Raw genomic sequence first — 23,762 nt, 5'->3', positions numbered from 1 at the left:
ATAGTCACCATCCTTTCCTATGAGATCTGTTGACAATAGACATGACCATGTTCTTTGTTTTGGCCAGTGAAACATGTGTGAGAATGATGTGCTGAACATGGAGTCTTTAAGAGCTATCACATGATTCTGCCATTTCTCTTCCCCCTCTGCCATAAATCCAGTTATATTACAGGTTGGGCTATTCTATCCATATGGAATCCAGACAATATCCCTCTGAGCAACAGCCAACATCTAACCTGAGTGAGGAGACCACTGAGTGGCTCTAAACCACTGAGATTCTGGAGGTTCTGTTAGTGTAGCAAAACCTAGCAGAAGTTTCTATGTTTACCCCCTATATTACATATCACAGCCACAGTGGTTTCTCTTAACCATGAGCCAGATGATATTACTCCTTTGGTGTAAAACTTTCATTGCCCTCCATTTCACAGAATGGAATCCAAATTCCTTACTAGATCTGGTACCTGCTATCTCTCTAAATTCATCATATTTTCTTTCCCATTGCTGGCCCAGATACAGCCCATTAATCTTTTCTTGCTTTTCCTCAAATACACCAGCATGATTTCATCTGTGTTCATCCCTTTCATTTATTTTTTTCATCTGTTATTTCTGTTAGGAATACTCTTATCTGAAAGCAAGGTTTCCTTCTTTATTTTTGGGTGGGTGGTCTTTGCTCAAATGTCATGTTTCCAAAGTCTTTTTCCCACCACCCTGCTTAAAACAGCATACCTTAACCCCCTTTTTCCTTCAATACTTACTTATGTTGCCTAAAAGGGCATGTCTCCAGGTGCCATATTGTGTATCTATTTTGCTCTATTTCTTTCCACTAGACTATGTGTTTCTTGAGGGTAAGCACTCAGTTTTCTCATTAACTCTGTCCCTAAGACCTAGGAAGTGCTAAGACATATTCTAGACACTCACTAAATATTTTCAAACACACAAATGAATTCTTAACATTCTTAACAGAAGAGAAGCATCATTTATTTAGTTATATTCCAATCCAGTCTTCTGTTGACTATTTCAGAGGTCAGCATACTTTCTATAAAGGGCCAGAGAGGAAGTATTTTATTTATTTATTTGTTTATTTATTTATTTATTTAAAGTATTTTTTTTAACATTTATTTATTTTTGAGAGACACAGTGTGAGCAGGGGAGGGGCAGAGAGAGGAAGACACAGAATCCAAAGCAGGCTCCAGGCTCTGAGCTATCAGCACAGAGCCCGACATAGGGCTCGAACTCATGAGCTGTGAGATCATGACCTAAGCTGAAGTCAGACCCTTAACTGACTGAGCCACCCAGGCACCCTGAGAGTAAGTATTTTAGGCTTTGCTGGCCATCTGATTTTTATGGCAACTATTCAACTCTGCCTTTGTAGACTCAAAGCAGCCACAGATGATATGTAAACACATGCATGTGGTTATGTTCCAATTAAACTGAATTCATAAAAACAGGGGGCAAGCTGACTGTGGCCTGTGGAAGGTAGTTAGTCAACCCGGGACTAGTTTGGTCATTGGCTTAAGCAAAGCATAAAACTCAGTTGTGTGGGAAAATGTAATTTTATATTAAAGAAGTTTGAATATTGATTCCATACACAACAGTCCAGTTAACTTGAACAATTTCATGGCCAAAATTTCCAATCAAGGTTGAGGGTTGCATTAAAGAAAAAAATCTTTCAAATATAAGAGTAAATAAAAGTGTAATCGGTCTTTGGTAACTTTTCCGAGGATGACTGCTGCCTTTGGCTATTTGAGAATCACTGCAACTGCCTTTATTAACGAAGGTTGATTATAGACTTGGCCTATCAGGTCAATTTGGGCCAATGAGAGTCAGGCCTGAACGTGAGAACCCCTCTCTCTTAGGAAGTGGGTGTTTTGCTTCTGGCCAACGGCCTGTCTCCCTTTGTATTTGGCAAATGAAATGTGAATGATTTTCTGGGCCTGCGACATGTGAGGACTTTGTGCCTCCCTCCATTTCTCTGGCTCCCTGGGTCTGGCTTTCTCTTCCCACAGCTAGGATGCTGAGATGACCTGAACCCACAGTTGGGCTCTGAGGTTCCTAAGCCATCCTATCTGCATCTCCTACTCCCCTTTGTCTGCCTTGGGCATTTTGATCTCGTGTATTTGACTTAAGACACCTTTGTTAGCTCCCACTGGGCTTCTAACCAAGGCTGGGCTGTATTTAGTTTGAACTTTGGGTTTCTTCCTGTAAGTGAAGGGGTTTCGTATGGAAGCCATCTACAACCTCAACAATAGCAGCCTTACAAATGACTTCATTAACCCCCATCCCTCACCCTGATTTAATAAGAATTCCATGCAGTCTACAATACCACAATTATTACATTTATAGAAACAAGAGCTAAAGTATGGCTTTTATATTTCAACCATAAAGTCAATAGCTGACATTTACAGAGCACTCACTGCTTGCCATACATGGTTCTAGGCAATGTCTGTATATGAAGTAGGGTCACTGGATGTTTACAACAACCCTAGAAGGTAAGCACTATTATCATTTCCATTTTGCTCTTGAGAAAGAGGATAGGTCTGGTGAAGGAGCTTCTCCAAGATCTTGATGCCAGTCCGTGGGAAAGCTGGTATCTGAACCCTGGCATCAGCTCCAGAACTGCATTCTCAACTTCTACAGTCTTCGTTCTCTTTTCCTCCCATCCTCTTCCCCTGCCTCTGTCCATCTCTCTCCACCTCTACCATAACTTTAGCCACCAGCTTAGGGAACTTTTTTGAACCTTCAAAGCCAAAGAAAACATTTACTAGAGTTCATCTAATAATTTTTTTTAGGAACACCTGAAAAATCCAGAAGTTTTTCTATAGAACTTTCATTTTTTTATGGCTCTATAATACTTTGTATGGTGTGTATGGTCATCAAGGATGAGAAAAACAGTCATAGGCTTTAAGTTTTGTTCTTATGTATAAGCTATCATTAGTGGACTGGATGTGAAAGTACCTTACTGCTCAGTTGCTCTTTATTAAGCCAAAACTGTTTTTCAGGGACTTCTAACACTGAATTCAATAATCTATAAACTATATGACTCAATTACCAACCTCCAGTGGGGAAAACTGCCCTTGAAATCCTTTATTCCTGACAGACAACAGCAGGATGTATTGGGATATCCATTTTATGTGAGCATTTATGTAGCTGTTAAATTGAATCCTAAATTATTATTTTTCTCGGAGCTTTATTTTCAGAAATGCTCGATTTAACCACATACTCAAATTTAATTTATTTTCATCATTTATTTTATCACATTACCCACTTTTCCATCTTATACAATTGCTGGTAACAAAGGAGCTGCTTGAGGGGAGAAAGAGGAGCAGTTTGGGGGCAGAGGGGATGGGGGGGGGGTGTCCAGTGTGGGGAAAAGAAGATTGAGTCAGAGCACGGAGAGTGCAGACCAAGTGGCAAATTATTATGTCATGACCATCAGAAAGGCTAAGGCAATGAGGCAAAGAACTAGAACAGCAGATATATGAGATAAATAATACATAAAGCCGGAGTGCAAAATATAAAGACATAAGACACTCCATAAAGACAGTGAATTATAGCATGTCCCCTTTCCCAGAACATAACCTTTTATTTTGGCCCATATAATAAATAGGCAGTAAATGCCAATAAGAACTTTTGCTTTTGCGGATAGATCACACAGAAGCTTTTCAGATTACATAGATTGAGAGCAGATAAACAGTATGACATAAAAATGATTAACTTTTGTAATCAGTTTATTTTGCTGCTTCAATACGTGCTGTGGCTATAGAACACAGTATAATTGCACCATGAAGGTCAGGTCCTCCAAACAGATGGGATAGCCAAAACTGGCAAACATTTGGAGAATCTTTTCACTGCTCACCAATACAGCATACATGGAATTTCACAGGTGAAAATGGAGAAAGACCAAATTCATTTATCTGATGGACAGAGGCAAGAAAGAAAATTGAAAGCTGTGCTGTAATTTGTCTTTTTGCTTTGGGACGGGAAGATTCATTAAAAAAAATACACATTTATTGAGCACCTACTATATGCCAGATTGTTTTCAAAGTGCTTGGTATGGATAAGGGAACATAGTCAAAAACTCTGTCTTTGTGGTGCTTATGTGCTAGTAGAAGGAGACAAACAATAAACAAAAAACATAATCATTAAGTAAATTAAGCAGAATGGTGGGAGGGGATAAAACACCACTTGGTAAACAGAAAAAATAAAGTGGTGGTGGGGAGTGTATCCAGGAGTGTGAGAGTGGGCGAGGTAACTTGTTATGGTACTAAACACAGTGGTCCCAGTAGGCCTCATTGAGAAGGTGGCATTTGAGAAAGGCTTCAAAGAGGTAAGAGGTGAGCCATTCATACACATGGAGGAAGAACATTCCAGGCAGAGGACAACAATTTGTACAAAGGCTGTGATGTGGGACCTGCCTAGCATGGTCAAGCAATAGCAGAGCCCTGTAGAGTTGTAGCCAAGTGAGTGTGGGGGAAAGTGGTAAAAGAGGGTGGATCATGCAGGATCTTGTCCCCCATTTCTTTTACTCTTTCTTACAGTGTCACGTACACAGTGGTTTCTGGGAAAGCAGCCTACCTGAAAGTAATCATGCAGAACACGCTAGGACTTAACGGCTAGATAAGTGAGGGGCCTAAGTGCAAAATGTAAAGACACACTCATTGTCAGGTGTCAAATTTGCATGTACATGACACTGAGAGCAAATGCCTCCTTAAATTTTGCATTTGAGGTTCCTCATGAGTCTCACCCCAGTCCTAGTCCTGATGCAGAGAATTCCTGCTCTGTATATTTGTCCACAAAACACGTTGGCATCTCGACTACCCACAGCCATCCTAGCCTACCCACCACCCACCCACCCACAACTCAGCAAGAATAATCTGTCCTGCAAATTCACATTAGCAGGAAGCATGGCTGGACAAACCAACCACCAGGGAGATGATTTTCCTGCTCTCTTTGGCCATTCCCCAACCCCAACTCTGGAAGGCAGAGAGAGGAAGCAGTATTCTGGGCTAGATTTAGTTTTCTAGCTTCTATATCTGTCAGAAAATGTGTGGATATGGTGGAGAAGTTTCATTTCCAGAGACCAGGAAGAGATGCCCAATCAGTCCATGACTCTGGGATCACAGATGTGACTAAAGAACCACTTGTATTAGACAGATGCACAGGGAGAGCCACTCTAAGCCAACTTGATGGCTGAGATCAAGAGCCCAATGCTCTACATAAAGTAAACATGACTTAGAATGTGCTTGGTGTTTATCTACCTCCCCACCCTGGAACTCAATGAATCTTGGTGATTATAAATTTTTAAGAGTATATAATTACTCCCCAAATGGACTCTGAGGGGACTGTGGACAGGGAGTGGGAGGGCCCTCCTGGGTAGTGGATCAGTGTCTATGGCCTTCATCCCTTAGTGCAGCAGTGGCTCTATCAGAATGTGTTTGTTTCCATTTCCAGGATTATCTCCATCCATCAACAGACAGATGAGCCCAAATTGCACTCACTTCACACCAGAGTCATCTGTCCACCAATTTTTCTTAAAGAGCCCAACCAGGTTAGGTTTGGATCTTAGAGAGCTGACAGAGGACAATGGCAGGAGTGGGGAGAGTGGGGGATTCTGGAAATGAAACAGAAAATCATTGATTTTTCCATTAAAGAAAACCAAGAGAACTTAAGAGTGTTCCTTTTCAGGAGCAGATACAAGTTTAAAGATTTGATCAGAATTAAGGACACTCTCATATGAAACTTTGTTGTAAAATTTAGTGAAGAGTGCTATTTACTTCTAATTATTGTATTGTAGCCAAAGTTTAAGAAATCATGAAAAGTCAAATTTCCTAGACACATCATAGTAAACATATTTTAAGGTGCTAATGACATCAAGTCTAAATGCATTTTTTATTACTGTCATATATGGTACCTTTGATCAGGAAATCCATTTGTCTCAATCAAAACCTGGGTATCCCTTGAAAATCTTGCTTCTCTTTTGCTACTCTCTTTTAAGTGATAGCTGTTTATTTTCTCACATCCCAGGTTCCTGGGGCTAGAAACTGGACAGTGAGGTTTTTGTTTTTGTTTTGTTTTTCTGCCCCCAATGCTACTTTTGAGTTCCTAGTTCTCATAAGACAGCTCAACCAGCTTTTACCACTCGTCTCTTGTGCCATCTGCTGAGCTACCTCTCATTCAGCAAAGACTTTGGCAAGTGCCTCACTGTCTTCTTCATCCAAAGCTTTGTCACCAATCTTAGTGATGTTAACATACTATTCATCCAATATTTTAGCCTCTCAGCCCTAGGACCTCCCCATTTTCAATGGCATTGTCCCCACTCTTCCTTAGTTATCCACATATTTGGACTGTTTCCTTGGTTGCTGAGGGCAAGGGTTAGTGACCCAGACTCAGTTCTGCCCTGAGATCCAGGTAATGCAGGTAATGGGGCTCATGCCTTGATAACTGTGCTCTAAAGATTGTCCTCTGGCTCTTCTTTTCTGGTTCACTTCCAAAGAGGTGAGAAGCCTGAATCAGTAAAAAACACATGTCCCCTATAGTCCATATGCCCTCTTGCCAGATGGTTCTCTGGGTACCTAGGACCCCAGATTTCACCCACCCAAATGATTCCAAGCTCATAGGGATTGCTTTTTGCAGAGGATGTGAACATAACTTGGATAAATTGGCTTCTGTGTCCATATGCATGAATATTAGGCCCTTTATGATGTAGGATGGAGCTATGTGTAGAAAGAGAAGGGAGATGACCAAACATATCCTCATTCCTGGCTAATAAGAATGGCTGAAGCTCCTTATAAAATACATCTTTAGTCTTGCTTCTTGATAGGATTTATTAAGATATACAATCACAGGATTATTTCTGCTTATTGACAGTACCCAATCCATAGCAAAACCTTACTTTCTCGAATCTTCACCCAAATCATCTAATATAAACCCGAATCTTAGAAGTCTTTTCTATGGCAGTTTTACTGAGACACCACAGTTCCCCATGATATGATGCTAATTACCCATAAATATACTGCTAAATTTTAGCCTCCGAAATTACAATTAAGTCATTAATAATAGCCTATGGACTTAGTTGTAACCACTGGGACTTTCCACCTTAGGAGGCTTTATCCAAAAAGGTTTAGGTCTCTCTAGCTTCTTCTGTTCACAATATTCATTCACTCTACCTTGAAGGATATTTCAGTTGTCATGGTGAATCCATGAGTGATGACTGGTTCCTCTTCTGCAGTTCGTCCTTTCCAGCAGTCCAATTCCACACAGCGACAACCAGACAGGAGCACTTGGCGATACATCTCAACAGAAGAGTTTCCAGCCAACTGGCCAGCTGTAAAACACCAACAAAATGATCCTTAGATTCCTACAAGCAAGGAAGTCATTGGTGGCTTCCTAGACAGTCTTTTCAATAATGGGAGAACAAAGAGTTCAAGAACTTTTATAGTTTTTCTCAACCTTCTGCCTTAACATACCATAAGGTAGTGGCATAATAACAAATGTAATTGTGGCTCCCAAGCAGTTGTTTTAGAGAAGAGAGGATGGAAGGAGAAGAGCACTGGAATAATAATAATAATTGCTTACCATGTGCCAATCATAGTTCTTCAGACTTTACATGTATTAGTACATTTAATCTTCATAAAAACCCCTCTTGTATAACTACCTTTTTTTAAAAAATATTTATTTTAAGATAATGAAAATGGCAGAGAGTAGGATTATAACTTCACAACTCAATCATTTAAATCTGAGTCCTTAAGGCTAATCTGTTGTATAAGTCAACCTCTCTGTCATGTTTGTCCAAGTCAAAATGCTTAGAAAAGCTAAATATTTTCCTTTCAGAAATGAAATAAATTTGTAGGAATAAATTTAAATTTAACAAACAAGTGCAAAATGTATCCTCTAATAATTATAAAGCATTGTTTAAAAAATTAAAGACCTAGATAAATGCAAAGGCAGCCCATGTTCATGGAACAGAAGACTTAACATTGCTGAGATAGCGCTACAGCCCAAACTGAACTCCTACTTGGCTTTCTTACATAAATTGACAAGTTGATCCTGTGATTTCTATGGAAATGCAAAGGACCCCAAATGGCCAAAACAATCTTGAAAAATAAAAAAAAAGTTTGAGGACATACATTTCCAGGTTTGAAAACTTCATTGCAAAACTCCAGTAATCAAGATAATATGTTGATGGCATAAAGATAGACATAGATCAATGGAATAAAACTGAGAGTACAGAATTAAATCTTCACATTTATCATCAAATTGACTTACAACAAGGGTGCCAAGACAGTTCATTGCAGAAAGCATCATATTTTCAAGTAATGGTAGTAAGACAACTGGAGAAAATCATGCAAAATAATGAAGTTGGATATCTCACATCAGATTTAAAAAGTTAACGTGAAATGGATTAAGCTCCTAAATATAAAAGATCATACTATAAAACTCTTAGAAAATAAAAACAGAGGGCTAAATCTTTGTGACCTGGATTAGGCAATGGTTTTGTAGATAAGATACCAAAAGCACAAACAACAAAGAAATAAATAAATGCATTTGTCAAAATTTAAAACCTTTGTGAACAGAACTGAAACACTCTGGTAAAGTGTTAAGAACTATAATAATCAAGGCACTTGAGAAGTCTGAGGGCAGGAATGGAAGCCAAACTATTCTTACTTCATTTAAGTAGTTATTGAAAAGTACTTACTTCTTGATAAGTTTTTCTTTGAAATTTGTTAATTTTTATTTATTATTGAGAGAGAGAGACACACACACATGGCATGAGTGAGAATGGGTAGGGAGAGAAGGAGCTATAGAATCCAAAGCAGGCTCCACGTTAGCTGTCAGCACAGAGCCTGATGTGGGGCTCGAAATCACAAGCCATGAGATCATGACCTGAGCCGAAGGCAGATGCTCAACCAACTGAGCCACCCAGGGGCCCCTTAAGTTATTTTTTAAGAATTAAGAATAAATAACTTTTGACACAGGCCTACCATCAAAGCACACATGGAAGCTTTAGTTTTCCACATTAAAGATTTTCTCTGATTTCTACTCTCTAAGACTTTACCATTTTTTTACATAGTTAAAAAATGACATACTGATGAAAACTGTCAAAATGACTGAAATAGACAAAATCTGCCCAGAGGAAACATACAGGACAAAGAAAATGGGATAAGCCTATTGGCTTAATTTTATTTTTATATGCATGTCACAACACCCAAACATCAGCATAACAAAAGAATGACATTCTTGAATTCTACAGAGCTCTAGTAAATGCATGAAAGGCTGATTAAGTAGGTTTTCATAATCACTTTTCTCTGCTGGAAATATAGGGCATTTTAAACACACAAATGTCTTTGCGAAGGAAGAAATGCTGACAAAATATTCTATAAAGTTCCTGATGCTAGATAATCAACTTTCCATTTATAATTGCCTTTAAGTTTGTTATAATAAAGGTCTTGTTGCATTAAAAAGGGAGGGTGTGGGAGTGACAGTGAAGGAGAAAAGGTAGTCATTTATATGACTTTTAAGATTAAGGGAGGCTACTTTAGCTAAAGAAAGTGAAGAATGCAAATAACTATTGGAAAACTCATTAAAAATGCTAGCTCCTACGGAAAACAGTATGTTATTAAAGAATAGAGAAGATTTTCTTGTGTGCTATCTAGAAAATTATTTAAATGTGTTTAAATTTACTAAATTGTTTAAGTGGTATTACCAATATGATTACACAATGTGCAAGTTTTGAGTCTATTTTATGAATAGTTCATTAAGTATTACTAACTTCAGGAGGGAAATTTCTATGGATATATAAGCTAGATAAGGTTTAATGGTAGAATCTAGTAGCTAAATACCAAACTCAAACTAAAGCTTTCTGTCATAAAAGTTTCAAAAAATTTCTATAAACATTTCTTTGGATTTGCATGCAAAAAGGTTTTTTTTTAATCATTGAAAGAGCAAATAGCTGGAATTTGATGTATTTTTTTAATGCTAATCAGTTAATGTTTTTAAAGACATGGTAAGGCATGGGGTTGGGTTTGTGAGATGCAGATGTATCTGAAGAAAAAAAAAACACTTAGGAATGGAAGATGAGAGAGAAACAGTGTGTGTATGTGTCTGTTATATTTATTGTCCAACACCTAAGCCCAGAAGAAACCCTCAAAGGCCAACTTGTTCAATCTTAAAATGAATACTTTTTATTAGAAATGGAAGCCTCCCAAAGAAAGCATATTTTTAGAAAATTCACACTTACCCATAATTGTCCTATTCCTTGGAATCCATATTAAGTTCCCTCTGTGTTTTCCTTCACTTATGGAGATTTATTCCCCAAATATGTGTATTAATATTCTCCATTATTTCCTCTTTTTCTGCTTAATCCTCAAAGCTAGTTTATTTGTCTTCCTTAATATTCTTAACTCCTCATCATTATATCCCATACACCCATTATATTTCCATTTGATTACATCCAATAAATATAGCTTCTGGGCCAGGGGATTGCCTGGGGTTGGGATTAATGATAGGTCATGAGTCACTCAACCCTTGTTATTTCTGTAACTAGTATCTGACATCATCTCTGCCTGACTGTGAATACCCTCTGGAGTACATTCCAAACCCATGATCGAACTGGGGAGCTGAAGTTCCATCTCAGTTCAATTCATAATACTGCCCCAAGTCATAGCTCTGCAACTTCTCACTTGACTGCATTCATTTTGGTCAGCTGGCTACATTCACTTGTGCTTTGTCTAAGAATACTCAAGGCATCCATGGATGGAAGAGACCAGAAAATGGAAAACAACAATCCTTCTATAAATACAGGCTTCTGAAAAATTGTCTATATTTATAGTTATCATTATGTATTGTTTTCTTTTCAACCTCAACCTCCATGGCAAAAAGTTTCCAGAATGGATGCATCTGTTAATTCAGTGGCCTTCTTCCATAAACATGATCTCTTTCAATAAATGGAGATGGGAACCATTTCTCCTTTTGCTTTCAATGCTTTGTCAGCCATTCAGGTTACCTAATCCCACAGTTACAGTTGAGGAAACTGTCCAAAATATAAAGGATATGTTATTCATCTTAACCATTTCTAAGGGCATCAGGTTGATCTGATGTCTCTTCCAAAGTATCTCTCTCTTGCCCCAAAGGAGACCATGAAGCTGTCTTCAACATGGATCCAAATTGTGACAAGATGGCTTAGGTAAGAAAGTGGGGAAGCACATTTCAGCATATGCTTTGCTGATTATGGAAGCCTCACCTTTAGGGTCTGTGCACATTCCCAAACATGTTCTCTATGAGAGGCAAATACTGGTTCCTGGGGATGCAAAAATAACACTAGACATGTTCTTTACCCTTACCCATTTAGGCAGGTAGGCAAGTACAAATAATGAAGAAGTTCTTTGTGTCAGGGAATTTAATTCTCACCCCAATCTTACACTTCTGGTTGCCCTTTCTTTCTCTTCTTTCTCTTTCTCCTTGCCAATGGAATATTCTACTTAGGTTCTGATACACTTCAGGGTCCCCTCCTCAGCCGTGGGGTAAATCTTAATTCTTCCTAATCATTTTGGTCCATGATTAAGAAGTCCATAGTTCTGTGGTCCATGTTAGTAGTTAGTGTAGGCATTACTGTGTGTTGTATAACTCTGGGCTATGTCTAATACAGCATAAAGGAATGTCTACTGGGTAGGGGTGGGGGAACTCACTCTTACAAAGGGCCACAAGACAGACACTTGCCCTGTGCCATGTGTGGATCTTTTTCACAGGGAGGCAATGCTCAGGGTGCACAGGCATCTTGAAACCATAAGGAGAGCAAAAAGACAGAAAGCATCTGGGTCTCTGATGAATTTCTGATCAGTGAATTTCTAATTTAACCAGCCCTCAACTACTTTGCCTCTGGACCTCTTGCTGTGATTGATAATAAATCCCTTAAAATTTAAGCCATTAAGTAATAGTATCCTATTACTGATGGCCAAAAATACTTTGGCTGTTTCAATTTATCTTCATTTTACAAAGAAACTAAGGCTTAGAAGAGTTAATTTACTTACAGGAAGATGTTAATGTGGTCTGTTTATTTGCTAAACATAATCGTTTTCCACTCTGCCATCCAACTTTCATAGGTTTGTGTGTGCTTTAAACCAAAAATAAATTACAAAAGATTACACATGGTTGTGGTTAAAAGAGTAAGAGAGATGGAAAAGCAGAGAGTAACACTCAATCTAGACTGGTAGTAGATAAATGACAAGGGTTAAACTATGCCTTGAATCATTTCTAGAACTTTTTTGCAGCCCAGAGCATATATGTGAGGAATTGAATAATTATTTGATATATTCAATCAGATAATTTAAGTCACTGGAAGATAACTAAAACCTCAAATCTAATGTGGTTTTTTTTTTATAAACTGAACAAGGATGTTAATTTTTCAGAGACATGCCACTTTGCCTTGTCCATGAATACAGAGCCATTATCTCCCAAATGGATTAAAGTACAGATTTATGAAGAGCTGAAAAAGTATAGGTTGAAACGAGTTCATACTGTTCTGAGAGAATTTTGTTTTGAGTCATAAGTGTCAATTCTTCAAGGAAAAATAATAATTTCAAACATAATCACTACTTGATGTACTGCCAAGACTCTCCAAAACCCCAGAAAAAATGACCATCATAATTAAAAATCAACTCATTCTGTTGATGTGCATATATTTCTTTCAATGATCCCATTTATTTTTCCTTCTGGGCATCTTGATGGTCAACAGAAGGCCAATAATGAATAAAGAAAGAGACATAATAATAATAATGAATTACTAACTTGATTGGCTTTCATACTGTATATTTAACTTTTATAGTTCCTTTGAATGCTCAAACGACAACATTCCAAATATCAAAATTCTCATTATTTGAATTTAGACCAGTAATCTCAGGAGTACTAGTTCTCAGTGTGCTTCAAGAAAATAAGTAAGGTGGTGACAGTTGGGGGAGAGAGTTGATCATAACCTTAATGACTGGATTTGTAAGCTTTTATTCCCTATATTCAAAACATACCGAAATAGGTGCCAACCTTTGTTTGTACCTAGCATTTCCAAAACTCGTTTGAGTAGGAAAACTCTTTTCCACCAAATACCCTTTATATGAAATAGTATTTCCATAGAAAAAGTTCTGCTTTTTCTGGAAATGCCTAGAATGTAGAAGATCTCATTTCCTAGGTATTGATTTTAACATTTAATTGGATTTTATTGGGTTATGCTTTGGTGATAACTTTATTTTATAGTATTCTTAATTGGCTTTGGGAAGTCTGAATTTGTGTATCATCAATGTTTATATCCTACCCAAAGGCCTCTGGGAGAGTTCTATATTAGTTTTATCTATAATTAAAGCTAGGATACTAATAATATCATATGAAATAAAACCAAATTCTCAAAAGAGAATTTCAGAGCCTATATAGAATTTATATGTAGATTTTTTTGTTAAATATACAGAATTTTCCTTAATTCATCTGTAGAAAAATGAAAGACTCTTACAGGTATTGGGATAAAGGAACATTGTGAGATTATGGATTTATACAATGCAAACCTCAGTAAAATAATATACGGCTCAGAAAAGTGAGCAAGTTAAGGAAAATCCTGTAAAGATCAATACATGGTTTCACATAGATAACATAGTTTTAAAAACTGAATATTTGAAATTACGGGAATTCTAATACTACTTTAGAAATTAAATAATTGGCGAGAGACCTGGTTTACTTGGTCAGAAATCCTGTATATCGATGGTGGTGATCTGAGACCTTTGTACTGTAGTTTGGAGACAGCTATTTGAATTCTTTTAAAACACATTTTTTAAATGTTTATTTATTTTTGACAGACAGAGCCCAAGTGAGAGGGGGGCAGAGAGAGAGGGAGACACAAGATCTGAAGCAGGCTCTAGGCTCTGAGCTGTCATTACAGAGCCCAACGTGGGGCTCAAACTCATGGACCATGAGATCATGACCGGAGCCGAAGTCAGACACTTAACTGACTGAGCCACCCAGGCACCCTTGAATTCTTTCTTCATCAAAAAATAGAGTGGACCCTCTCTGGCCTAGTAGATGAAAGCTACAACTTCTGCTAACTACCAGCCATTAATATGCTAACACTCAAAAATCAAGTCAACACAATGGATCTGAATTCTCTACCACATCTGTGCCTACCAAATTATTCAGAGGGAGGGCAAATGAGTGACTCTGGAAGAAGTTCATTGAACTGAAATGCTGTTAAAAAACAACCACAAAAAGGAACTGCAGAGAAAAACTGAACAAGTATTGTGTAGTTTTATTGTTCCTATTGATACCAAACAGTTTTCTCAGAGCTATTATTGTGTTGTTAGTAAAATAAATGAGTTAATTATGTAAATTTCATAGGTATCAAGATTGCTAAAGGAAGCACAGTTATAGAATCAGGAATTTAAATAAACTGGAAGACAGGAATGAAGATATTTATATGAACTGGCACAGTTCATACACAAATGTTATTTTGTTCACTGAAATGGTCCAGAAAGAATGTTGTGTAGTGCAGGGTTCAAATTGCTGTAACCCATTTTTTTTTCCACTAAAAGGAACCAGAGGTCATTCAGGGGAAAAGTCTGATTTCCACGTGTGGTGCAGAAAGGAAAAAAAGTGAGCCTGGAAGATCTTTATGTGCCCGAAAGCAAGGACATTTTTCAAAATCAATGGGTCAGGTCAAGAAAATATAGAAACCAGCCTAAGAAATGTTCCAATTGACCAAAGCTGAGACAATTTGACTTTCAAAAAGAGAACAGTGGCTGTGGTTATATTTATAAAATACAAAAATCATAAATCCATAAAGATAAGCAGAAAGAGAAAAAATTAGTGTATTTGGAGAGAAGGTAAAAAGAATAGACTATATCCAATCAGTCTTATTATTCAATCATTTTGCTACTATTGCCTCATTTATTATATGGCAAATAATATAGATGCTAATGGATGTAAATACATCTGTTGAAAGGCATTTTTGGTGATAAAAAGACTGTCGGTAATATTACTGCATATTGTGACTTCTAAGCAGATGAAACCACATACAATGTCCACAATTTAACCGAACATATATTTACATATTTTTAAGAATCTTGCAGTCTTAAGTATATGATAAATGCAAGATTCCATCATGTGCCAGTCTTTACAGTTGTATTTTTTAGGATGCTATTGAGTGAAAGATCTAGACTCTTTTTTTGTTTTAAATGTTTATTTATTTATTTTGAGAGAGAGAACGTGAGCTGGGGAGGGATAGGAAGAGGGAGACAGAATTCACAGACTCCACCACACTGTCAGTACAGAGCCCGATATGTGGCTCAATCTCACAAACTCTGAGATCATGACCTAAGCTGCCAGGTGCCCCAAGATACCGACTCTTAATTTGAGGTTCTATTGACCTCCTCAAACATGGATGAGAAAAAAATTACATCTTTAATCTAAACTTCTGTGTAAAATTTAACAATCTCTTATAAATTCAGGTCACAAATCAAGCAATACAAGCAGAACTGTGAAATTACAGATATTTTCATATCATATTCCATTATTGCAAACAGTCACATCATATTATACTAATTTTTAAATTGTGCTCATAGAAATACATATTATTTTATCACAAATTTGTTTTTTAATATTTCATAAAAATATTTCATTGGAAATTATCTCTTTAATCCTATATACTTTATTTTACACACTTAACACTACTCTAGAAGGGTCCATAAACTTGACCAGAATGACAAATTGGTAAGTGGTACCAAATAGGATTAAGGTCCCCTGAGAAGATAACAAATTAAAAATATTCTGACACTCTTCCCAAGGAGAGCTATGGTCTATGTCTTCTCCCTTTGAATCTGGATAAGTTTGTGACAGTTTTAACAAATAAGAAAGTGACAGCACAGAACTTCAGAGGTGATGTGCAATAAGGCAGTTAAGTTTCCTTCATGCTCTTTGGGACACATGTTCTGGCAGCCATGGCCTGCCATATAAGAAGTCCACCTGCCCTGGGATGGCCATGCTGTGAGGAAGGCTAACCTACATGGTGAGGCTTATTACAGGCAACTAGGTCAGGAGTCCTAACTGAGCTGAAGTTCCAGACAGTTCCAACACCCATTGTGTTCATATTCTCCCCAGACATTTTATTTGGCAGCTGGAGCCCAAGACACCAGGAAAGAGAGACAGGCCATCTCCTCTGTGCCCTGTCTGCATTCTTGACATACAAAACACAGATGAAAATAATATGGTGGATGTTTTATGCCACTGAATTTTGAAGCGATTTGTATGCAGTAAGAAATGACAAGAATAGAGTTTAGGATGAGCCAAACATGAATCTCGTTAGTTTTTGGCATGAATCTCTCCTAGTAGATAGTGTCCGTTGAAACAAAACAGGCTGACAGTAGCCTGATAGCCACCCAGTTTTTATGAAGAACATACGAGTTGCAGTTCAACTGGCTATAACTCAGACTATCTGGTTCTGACTAGATGCTCTCTCAGAGTATATGGAATTATCCTGGGAACAGCCAGCTCTAGCTGACTGGAGGCTACTTTGCTGTCTCTATAGAAGGGTCATTTCTATTCTAAGCCCTTTTTTCACCAAGTGTGGGATATGGGCCAATGCTGGATTTGACACCAAAACAACATACATTTGTAGTGAGATGGATGGATCTCTTTAAGGAATTTAGGTGAAAGGGCTGCTTATTTACCATATAACTGAACCCTGCGAAATTCTCTTGGACATCCATGGATATCCAGGCCCTGGATCTCCCTTGTCATTATGTTCATAGCATCGCTGGTGATGCTACCCTGCAACACAAACCACATGCCCCTAGACAATGAGCCATAGGCACATCAAAACCTCTCCCAAGTCATGGCGGGCATCTACAACTTACACATATCAAATGAGACCCCAGACTTCAGGTGCATTGTAGGTCTTAAGGTCTGACTATCTTATATTAATTTGGGTGAGGGACTGTTTAAAGTATGATACTGATACGGCTTTTTAAAAAGCCTTTTTTTTTAATTTAAAAAAATTTAAAAATGTTTATTATTTTTCAGAGAGAGAGAGAGGGAGAGAGAGAGAGATGAAGTTTGATTGGGAAGGGGCAGAGAGAGAGGGAGGCACAGAATCTGAAGCAGGCTCAAAATCACAAGTCTCCAACATGGGGCTCAAACTCACAAGCCATGAAATCATGACCTGAGCTGAAGTCAGAGGCTTAACTGATTGAGCCACCCAGGCACTCCTAAAAAGTCTATTTTTTAACCAGTAGATTTTTTATAAAGTCTTTTCAAGGCTATTATTTAGAAATCTGCCATATGGAAAGTATTCTTCAAGAAGTGTGTTTTGATTATATAAACATTTTTAGCTTATTAAAACCTTTATTTATTAAAAATGTTAATTTTAAACAAAGTTGAGATGATATATATGTGTTTTAATGTTTTTCTACTTAATAACCTACTGAATACATGGCAATACTCAATTTAGGATCACATTAGGAAGCCTGCTTGTTTTTTCCTTCATTATTATAATATTTACAATGAAGTATAGATTGTCATTCAGGGGTAATTTTGTTTATATTTTTAGCCCCATTGCACCTTGAGCAAAATTAACTATTTGCCTTGAATGTAAATTATTTATGCTTTAGAAATTTTCCTGGTTGTGCCTGGGTAGTTAAGTCGGTTAAGCATCTGACTCTTGGTTTCTTGGTCTTGAGCTCCCATTTTCCTGGGTTCGAGCTCCACATCCCACTCTGTGCTGGCAGCCCAGAGCTTGCTTGGGATTCTGTCTCCCCTCCCCTTCCCTCCTTGCACTGTTTCTCTCTCTCTCAAAATAAATAAATTTAAAAAAAGAAAAGGACAAGAAAGGAAAGGAAAGAAAAAGAAAGGAAAGGAAAAGAAAAGAAAGGAAAGGGAAGGGAAGGGAAGGGAAGGGAAGGGAAGGGAAGGGAAGGGAAGGGAAGAAATTTTGTGTACATGAAAACATTCCAGAGAACTAAACAGTATTGCCAATGGTTTGAAGTCTACTAAAAGAGTTCAGATACACAAAACTTCCATTGGCCCAAAGATATCAGATGATACATGATACATTTTAGAAGACTTAAAAACTGAGAAGGAGATACTTTATGAAGAAATTGCCTCTTACAGGCAGAGCCTCTGGTCCCGGAATTCAGTTCTTACAGGAGTGTTACATCCAGGAAATGAAAGAAAACATACCTTCCTTTCTGAACAACTGAAACTAGAGGTTGATGAAATTTGGTGAGATTGGCTAAAGTCATTGTCAAAGAACTATGAATTCGTACCTGTGAGGTAGGTGTTGTGTGAGGAATTGATGAAATAATGAGAAAGGGGCTGAGACATATCTTCATTCAAATCCAGTTTCTCAGGTGAAACGACTCCGTTTTCTTCTCCACTCAGATAGCGCATAAAGCCATCCACTGATATCTGTCCTGGAAGAAATGAAGAGTTGAGAAGAATGTGATTGTGTTCTTTTTATGGGTTGCTGGTATCATGGTGCTTTAACTTTTTTTCCCCCCAAATACTCTGGTAGCATCCAAGGTAGAAAATAGTAGGCACAATTGTATTTTACATGGATAAGAGTAGCAAAGGATTATGTCATTGCTCTACAATTATCTCCCAAGGCCACAGATAATACAGAAAAATTTACTTATATGAGTCTAATGGACTTTCAGAGGATTTAAATATGTAAACACTGATCTTTTGTTTTTAAATTAAAAATGGTTATCTACTTTATGAGCGGACATCAAAATGTTATGAGTGCTTCTCTCTGGGTAATAGAATTAGGGGTGAATTTCCAAATTTCCTATTATGAATATATGTTACTTTTATAATCAGAAAAGTTATTCAAGAATACTTTTATTATTTAAAACCAGGCGGAAGTGTTTTCAAATAATGATTTTTTTCTCTGAAACAGAAAATATAGATAACCACAAATGGGTCTTTTCTGGGAATAAAAAATCAAATGCTCATAAAGAAGGAGGCCTTTAAATTTCTTATTTAGAATGACTTTACTTCAAATGGAAGAAATATGACTCACACTTTAGTTTACTCGGATCTTATTTAGAATTTTTGCTTTTGTTGTAACCTTTCTGAAATGTCTAATGCTAAATATTGAGATAATTCTTTATGTTTATCACAGTAATCTTTATGGAATGCCCAGAGAGGCCATCTTCCCTATTTCGATCCATTACCACAGTTTATTTCTTCAGCCTTAACAATCAGAGCCTCAAAAACCCCAGCACATTTGTGAGTAGTACAGACATTGCTTATAAATGTTGGAGGGTAGCATTTCTTTCTTCTTGTTGAAATAGTTTTGTATTAACATAAAAGTGGTATATATTCACCAAAAAAATTAGAAAAAAGATGAGAAGAAAGGGAAAGTAAAACTTTTCTTGAACAAGTCTAACTTTTCAGAAATAGGTGCTGTTAAAATCCTGGTGTGTATGTCCTCCAGGAAAACAAAAACAAAACTGTGTGTGTGTGTGTGTGTGTGTGTGTGTGTGTAATTCTTTTATGGAGTTGCAATCATTTAGTACCTGTATTAGACTAACCTTAATTAGATTTAGTAACCTTTGTATTAGCTGGACAATATATCATAAACATTGTCATGTAATCTATATTATTTATATTTTATATGTATAAGATATGTAACCATAGCACAACTAAGTAACCTATTATCATTGGACATTAAAGTCATTTCTAAATTTCACTAGTATAAAAAACATTGTGCTGAATACTCTGATAGTTAAATCTTTGTACAAACTCTCGATTATTTCTTTAGGATTAATTCCCAGGAATAGAACTGCTGGCTTAAAGACTACACACATGTTTAAGACTTTTAGCACACATAACCCAATGTGCTTTCTGCTCAAGTTCTAGCAATTTACTCTTTCACCAATGGTTTTTCTTTCTCCTTACCCTTATCCAAACCCATAGGTAAAAACATGATCTCTAAAAATTCTAATATTTATTGATTTGAACATTACTCTGGAATGATAAGATGTCATGTGTCATCTGCAAGTGGCAAAGCTAGTATTGACTATTGACCACAGTGTAAATCTTTTTACATCCCATAGATTTCTCAAAGTAACTGATGAGTGCTTTTCCCAATTCTAAAAACATTATAGCTAAGTTGTTTTTAATATTTTCTAGGAATAAATACATTTAAAAATAAATTTGGTTGTTGGCTCTTGCTGAGTGGAGCTGAGTTTTATGAAAAGAAAAATCTTCCTAAACAAACTGAAATAGGAATAATTTTTTGCACTATGAACTTCTTAAAAATCAGCTGTAATATATAGCTTGATAATTTCAATAATGACAAAAGAAAAACATGTTAAGAAGGTCTTATACATCAGAAATGAGAAATATGACATAAAGGTCAAAATACTGGTATGTTTGTGTGAATTTTTAATAGATGCCATAGTTCATACCTCCCAATTAGCATCAACTAAAAGTGTAATTGTTTGAATCATGCTACCATTTATGAAAACACTTTGGTTACTGCTCTTGAAACCTTCGCTTTAAAATTCATTTATGGTGAAATGCATATATCCTTTTAGACTCGTCTCATGTTGGAAACAAACCAAAATCAATGCTAGTTAGAGTTAAAGCTATTTCAATAGATGGTTTTTAAAAAAAAATATTTTGGAGTATAAAACTCATTTAGAAATAAATCTTTTTTTTTAAAAATTAATTTCTTCATATTATTCCTTTTTTTCTCCTGTGACAGGTCCATCTTGGCATCTTCTCAAACTAATACCCATTCCTCTCTCCCTCCTTTCCTTTCCTTTCCTGCTTCCAAAACAGGGTGTACCTTTATATCTTTGTCACCCCTGGCATCTATCACAATCCTTTGTGCGCAGTAGGTGTTAAATCACCCTTTTTTTTTTTTTTTGCTTATTAGTGATTCAAAATAGGAAATAAATCCATCTGAAACTGGAAGATCACCAAGGATAGAATAATTTTGATTCTTTTATCTGATTAGGTCAAATCGTATGAAATTGCTAATTTTGGCAATTTTAACCTATGCAAATGACAATTTCATACAGCTCAGTCTCTAACTACAGCTATTTCTCAGAGGACAGGAAGTAAAGGCAAGTGTCTTTAGGGGCCCAGGAAGGAAAGTAATGTGACTGATGGAATAACGTGTGCACCAGGGAGCTGTGGAGTGTGGAAAACTCACAAGTGTATGCTCCTTCTGAAGGTATACAAATGACAGCAATAAAATATTGTGTGGCTAAACAAACCACTTTTATGGTGTTGGTGACTCTAGGACTGCCAGTCTGTGTCTGTTATCTTGTAGGAATAAATACTTTTTGGCCTGATCAGCAACTTTAAAAAGCAATTAAGACAAAACACACCAATATAGAGAGGATGACTAATTTTCACTTTAGCATCAATGCCCATTTATTGTGTCTAGTGCCTTCTGGGTATATGCTGAGAAAAAGTTTGAGCCATGCTTCTCATTAATTTTGATGTCTTTCATGGGTGCAGGACAGAGAAGCTTATATATACATATATATGTATATATATATACACACATATATATATACATGTATATACACATATATATATACACATATATAGTATACACATATACACTTATATATAAGCTATATATTTGTTATTCTCAGATAAGGATATTTTAATTAAGTCCAAGTTATAATTTACAATATGCCAAAGAACATGTGTCCAAGTTTCATTTAATTCATTAATGAGAAAGCCAGGAAAATGACAAAGCTATTTCAAAGAAGGCTTTGAGACACCAATGTACACATACGTGTGTTAGTACATCACCCAAACAAACCCCCTCAAAACCCATAAAAATATAGCTAAGCTGAATATAAAGCTGATTAATATTCTATAGGTCAATCAAACATAACCTTTGGGTTATCTGCTCTACCTTTACAATTTCATAGGAGTTGAAGATTTTAACATAATTTTTTAGCTTAGATTTAAAACAGTAAAAAAACACAAAAACAAAAACAAGAGGTGGGCGAGTCAGTATCTGTGAAGATTATTTACAATTAATTATTTTAAATAATTTAAAAATCCCCAGCGAAGGAATTTACCTAACTTTGAATAAGAACAATGAAAAGTTTGGAAGACAGTTCAGAATATGATTGCAGACACCTTGGAGAAACTTTTCAATCCCAAAGCTCTGCTCTGCTAATAAAGAACAACTATGATGGGGTTGCTGTATGGCTCTGGGGTGCCTGGGTGGCTCAGTCAGTTAAGTGCCCAATTTCGGCTCAGGTCAAGATCTCACAGTTTGTGGGTTCGAGCCCCGCATCGGGCTTTGTGCTGACAGCTAGTTCAGAGCCTGGAGACTGCTTCAGATTCTGACCTCTCTCTCACCCTCCCTGGCTCATACTGTCTCTCTCTCAGAAATAAATAAAAACATTTAAAAATTAAAAAAAAAATAAAGAGCAACAGTGGAAGACATTGATGCAAATGTGGATGCATCAAATGACTAGGCAGAGGTGTCAAAGTTAAGAAAAGCCAATGAAACAATAAGGATAAGGAGTAGTAGGCTTATAAGTTGTAAGGTGTCAGCTAAGGGATCAGGAGTTCATTGGGAAAAATGCAGATGTTTTTGAAACAATGAATAACCTTTAAAAAATACTTCTGACCAGTAAAAGCTTTGGGACAGAAAATGGAATTTTAGAGGATTTTCCTTTCTGCATATAACCTGCAGCTGGATAATTGCTGTTGCTACTGATCTAAATGTATCAGTCTTTTTTTCTCCATCAACCTTGCACTGTTTTTGCAAAACTGTTTACATTTTTTTTCTCTTGGTCCACTGAGGAGCATAGAAAAAAAAAAAAAACCTTGAGAATTAAGCTGGGAAACACAATTTTTCTAAGCAAATTAGTAACAGAATAAGAAATCTAGCTTCCATTTCTGCCAGCAGTAACTGATAAGAGGTAAATTCTTCAACCACAGGATGGGTAAACTGTATGGGCTCTTAAGTCTCTTCTTCTTCTAAACTTCTATGAGTTCCAGTGATTTAATATATTAAGGATGATTCTGGCTAAATCAAAAACACACTGTCCAATATTAGGAAGACATTAGGAAACATCAAACTACAACTAAAAGCAATGCTACAGCTTTCTGGAATAAAACCAAGAAGATAGGTCCAGAAGGATAAAGCCAGCTTACAAAGACCTACAAATAAAGCTCCTTACATATTTTCTTGTTAGAAGACTGGTATGTTTCCAACTGGACATGCCACTCATATAATGACACCTAAAGATCTTCATAAGTGTATGTGACCTTTGAACCATTCACAACCAAAGTAGGAAAAATTGAAGTCCCTTAAGGAATAGGAAAAACACTGCTCTATGAAGCTAATTTGTTCAGAAGCTCAGGTGTTCAATGAAAAGGGAAACTAGTGATATAAGAGTGAAAAGATGGGACTTCAATGGGGAGAAAGGATCTTGGAAGAGGCAAGTGGCATGACAAAATGATGGTCCCAATGGCCATATAGAGGTCTTGTAGTTTTTCAGTAATATGTTTGCTGCAAAGAAACTGTCATGTCATTTCTTTGTTCTACTTTCTGGAGATTTCCTCAGCTTTATTTCCAATACTTCTTTTCATGTTTTGTTTCTCCCACCCTTCTTTTCACTGTCTAAGGGCCAGTTTGTGTTCTCCGGCATTTCTTAAAAAATAGCATTGTGTTCTTTTTTCGGTAGTGCAATATGTTCTGTTATCTTTCTAAGGATATAAATAATATATGTATAATTAAAGTTTTCTTC

The 23,762-nt window shown here is 36.7% G+C and overlaps 1 protein-coding gene across 1 annotated transcript in view; it reads right to left on the bottom strand.

Annotated features, from left to right (window-relative positions):
* PLCB1 (phospholipase C beta 1) overlaps nucleotides 1-23,762 on the bottom strand; it is a 679,751-nt gene that overhangs the window by 160,597 nt on the left and 495,392 nt on the right. The window contains exons 10-11 of the mRNA XM_039224551.1: nucleotides 18,288-18,434; nucleotides 7,167-7,324 (exon numbers count right to left, since the gene is read on the bottom strand). Coding sequence (XP_039080482.1) covers nucleotides 7,167-7,324; nucleotides 18,288-18,434 — 305 coding nt within the window. The remainder of the gene's footprint in view (nucleotides 1-7,166; nucleotides 7,325-18,287; nucleotides 18,435-23,762) is intronic.

Source organism: Hyaena hyaena, unplaced genomic scaffold (genome assembly GCF_003009895.1).
Source record: "Hyaena hyaena isolate Hyena2069 unplaced genomic scaffold, ASM300989v1 scaffold_16, whole genome shotgun sequence".
NCBI classification, from domain to species: domain Eukaryota; kingdom Metazoa; phylum Chordata; class Mammalia; order Carnivora; family Hyaenidae; genus Hyaena; species Hyaena hyaena.
This window is presented reverse-complemented; position numbering and strand designations above follow the sequence as displayed.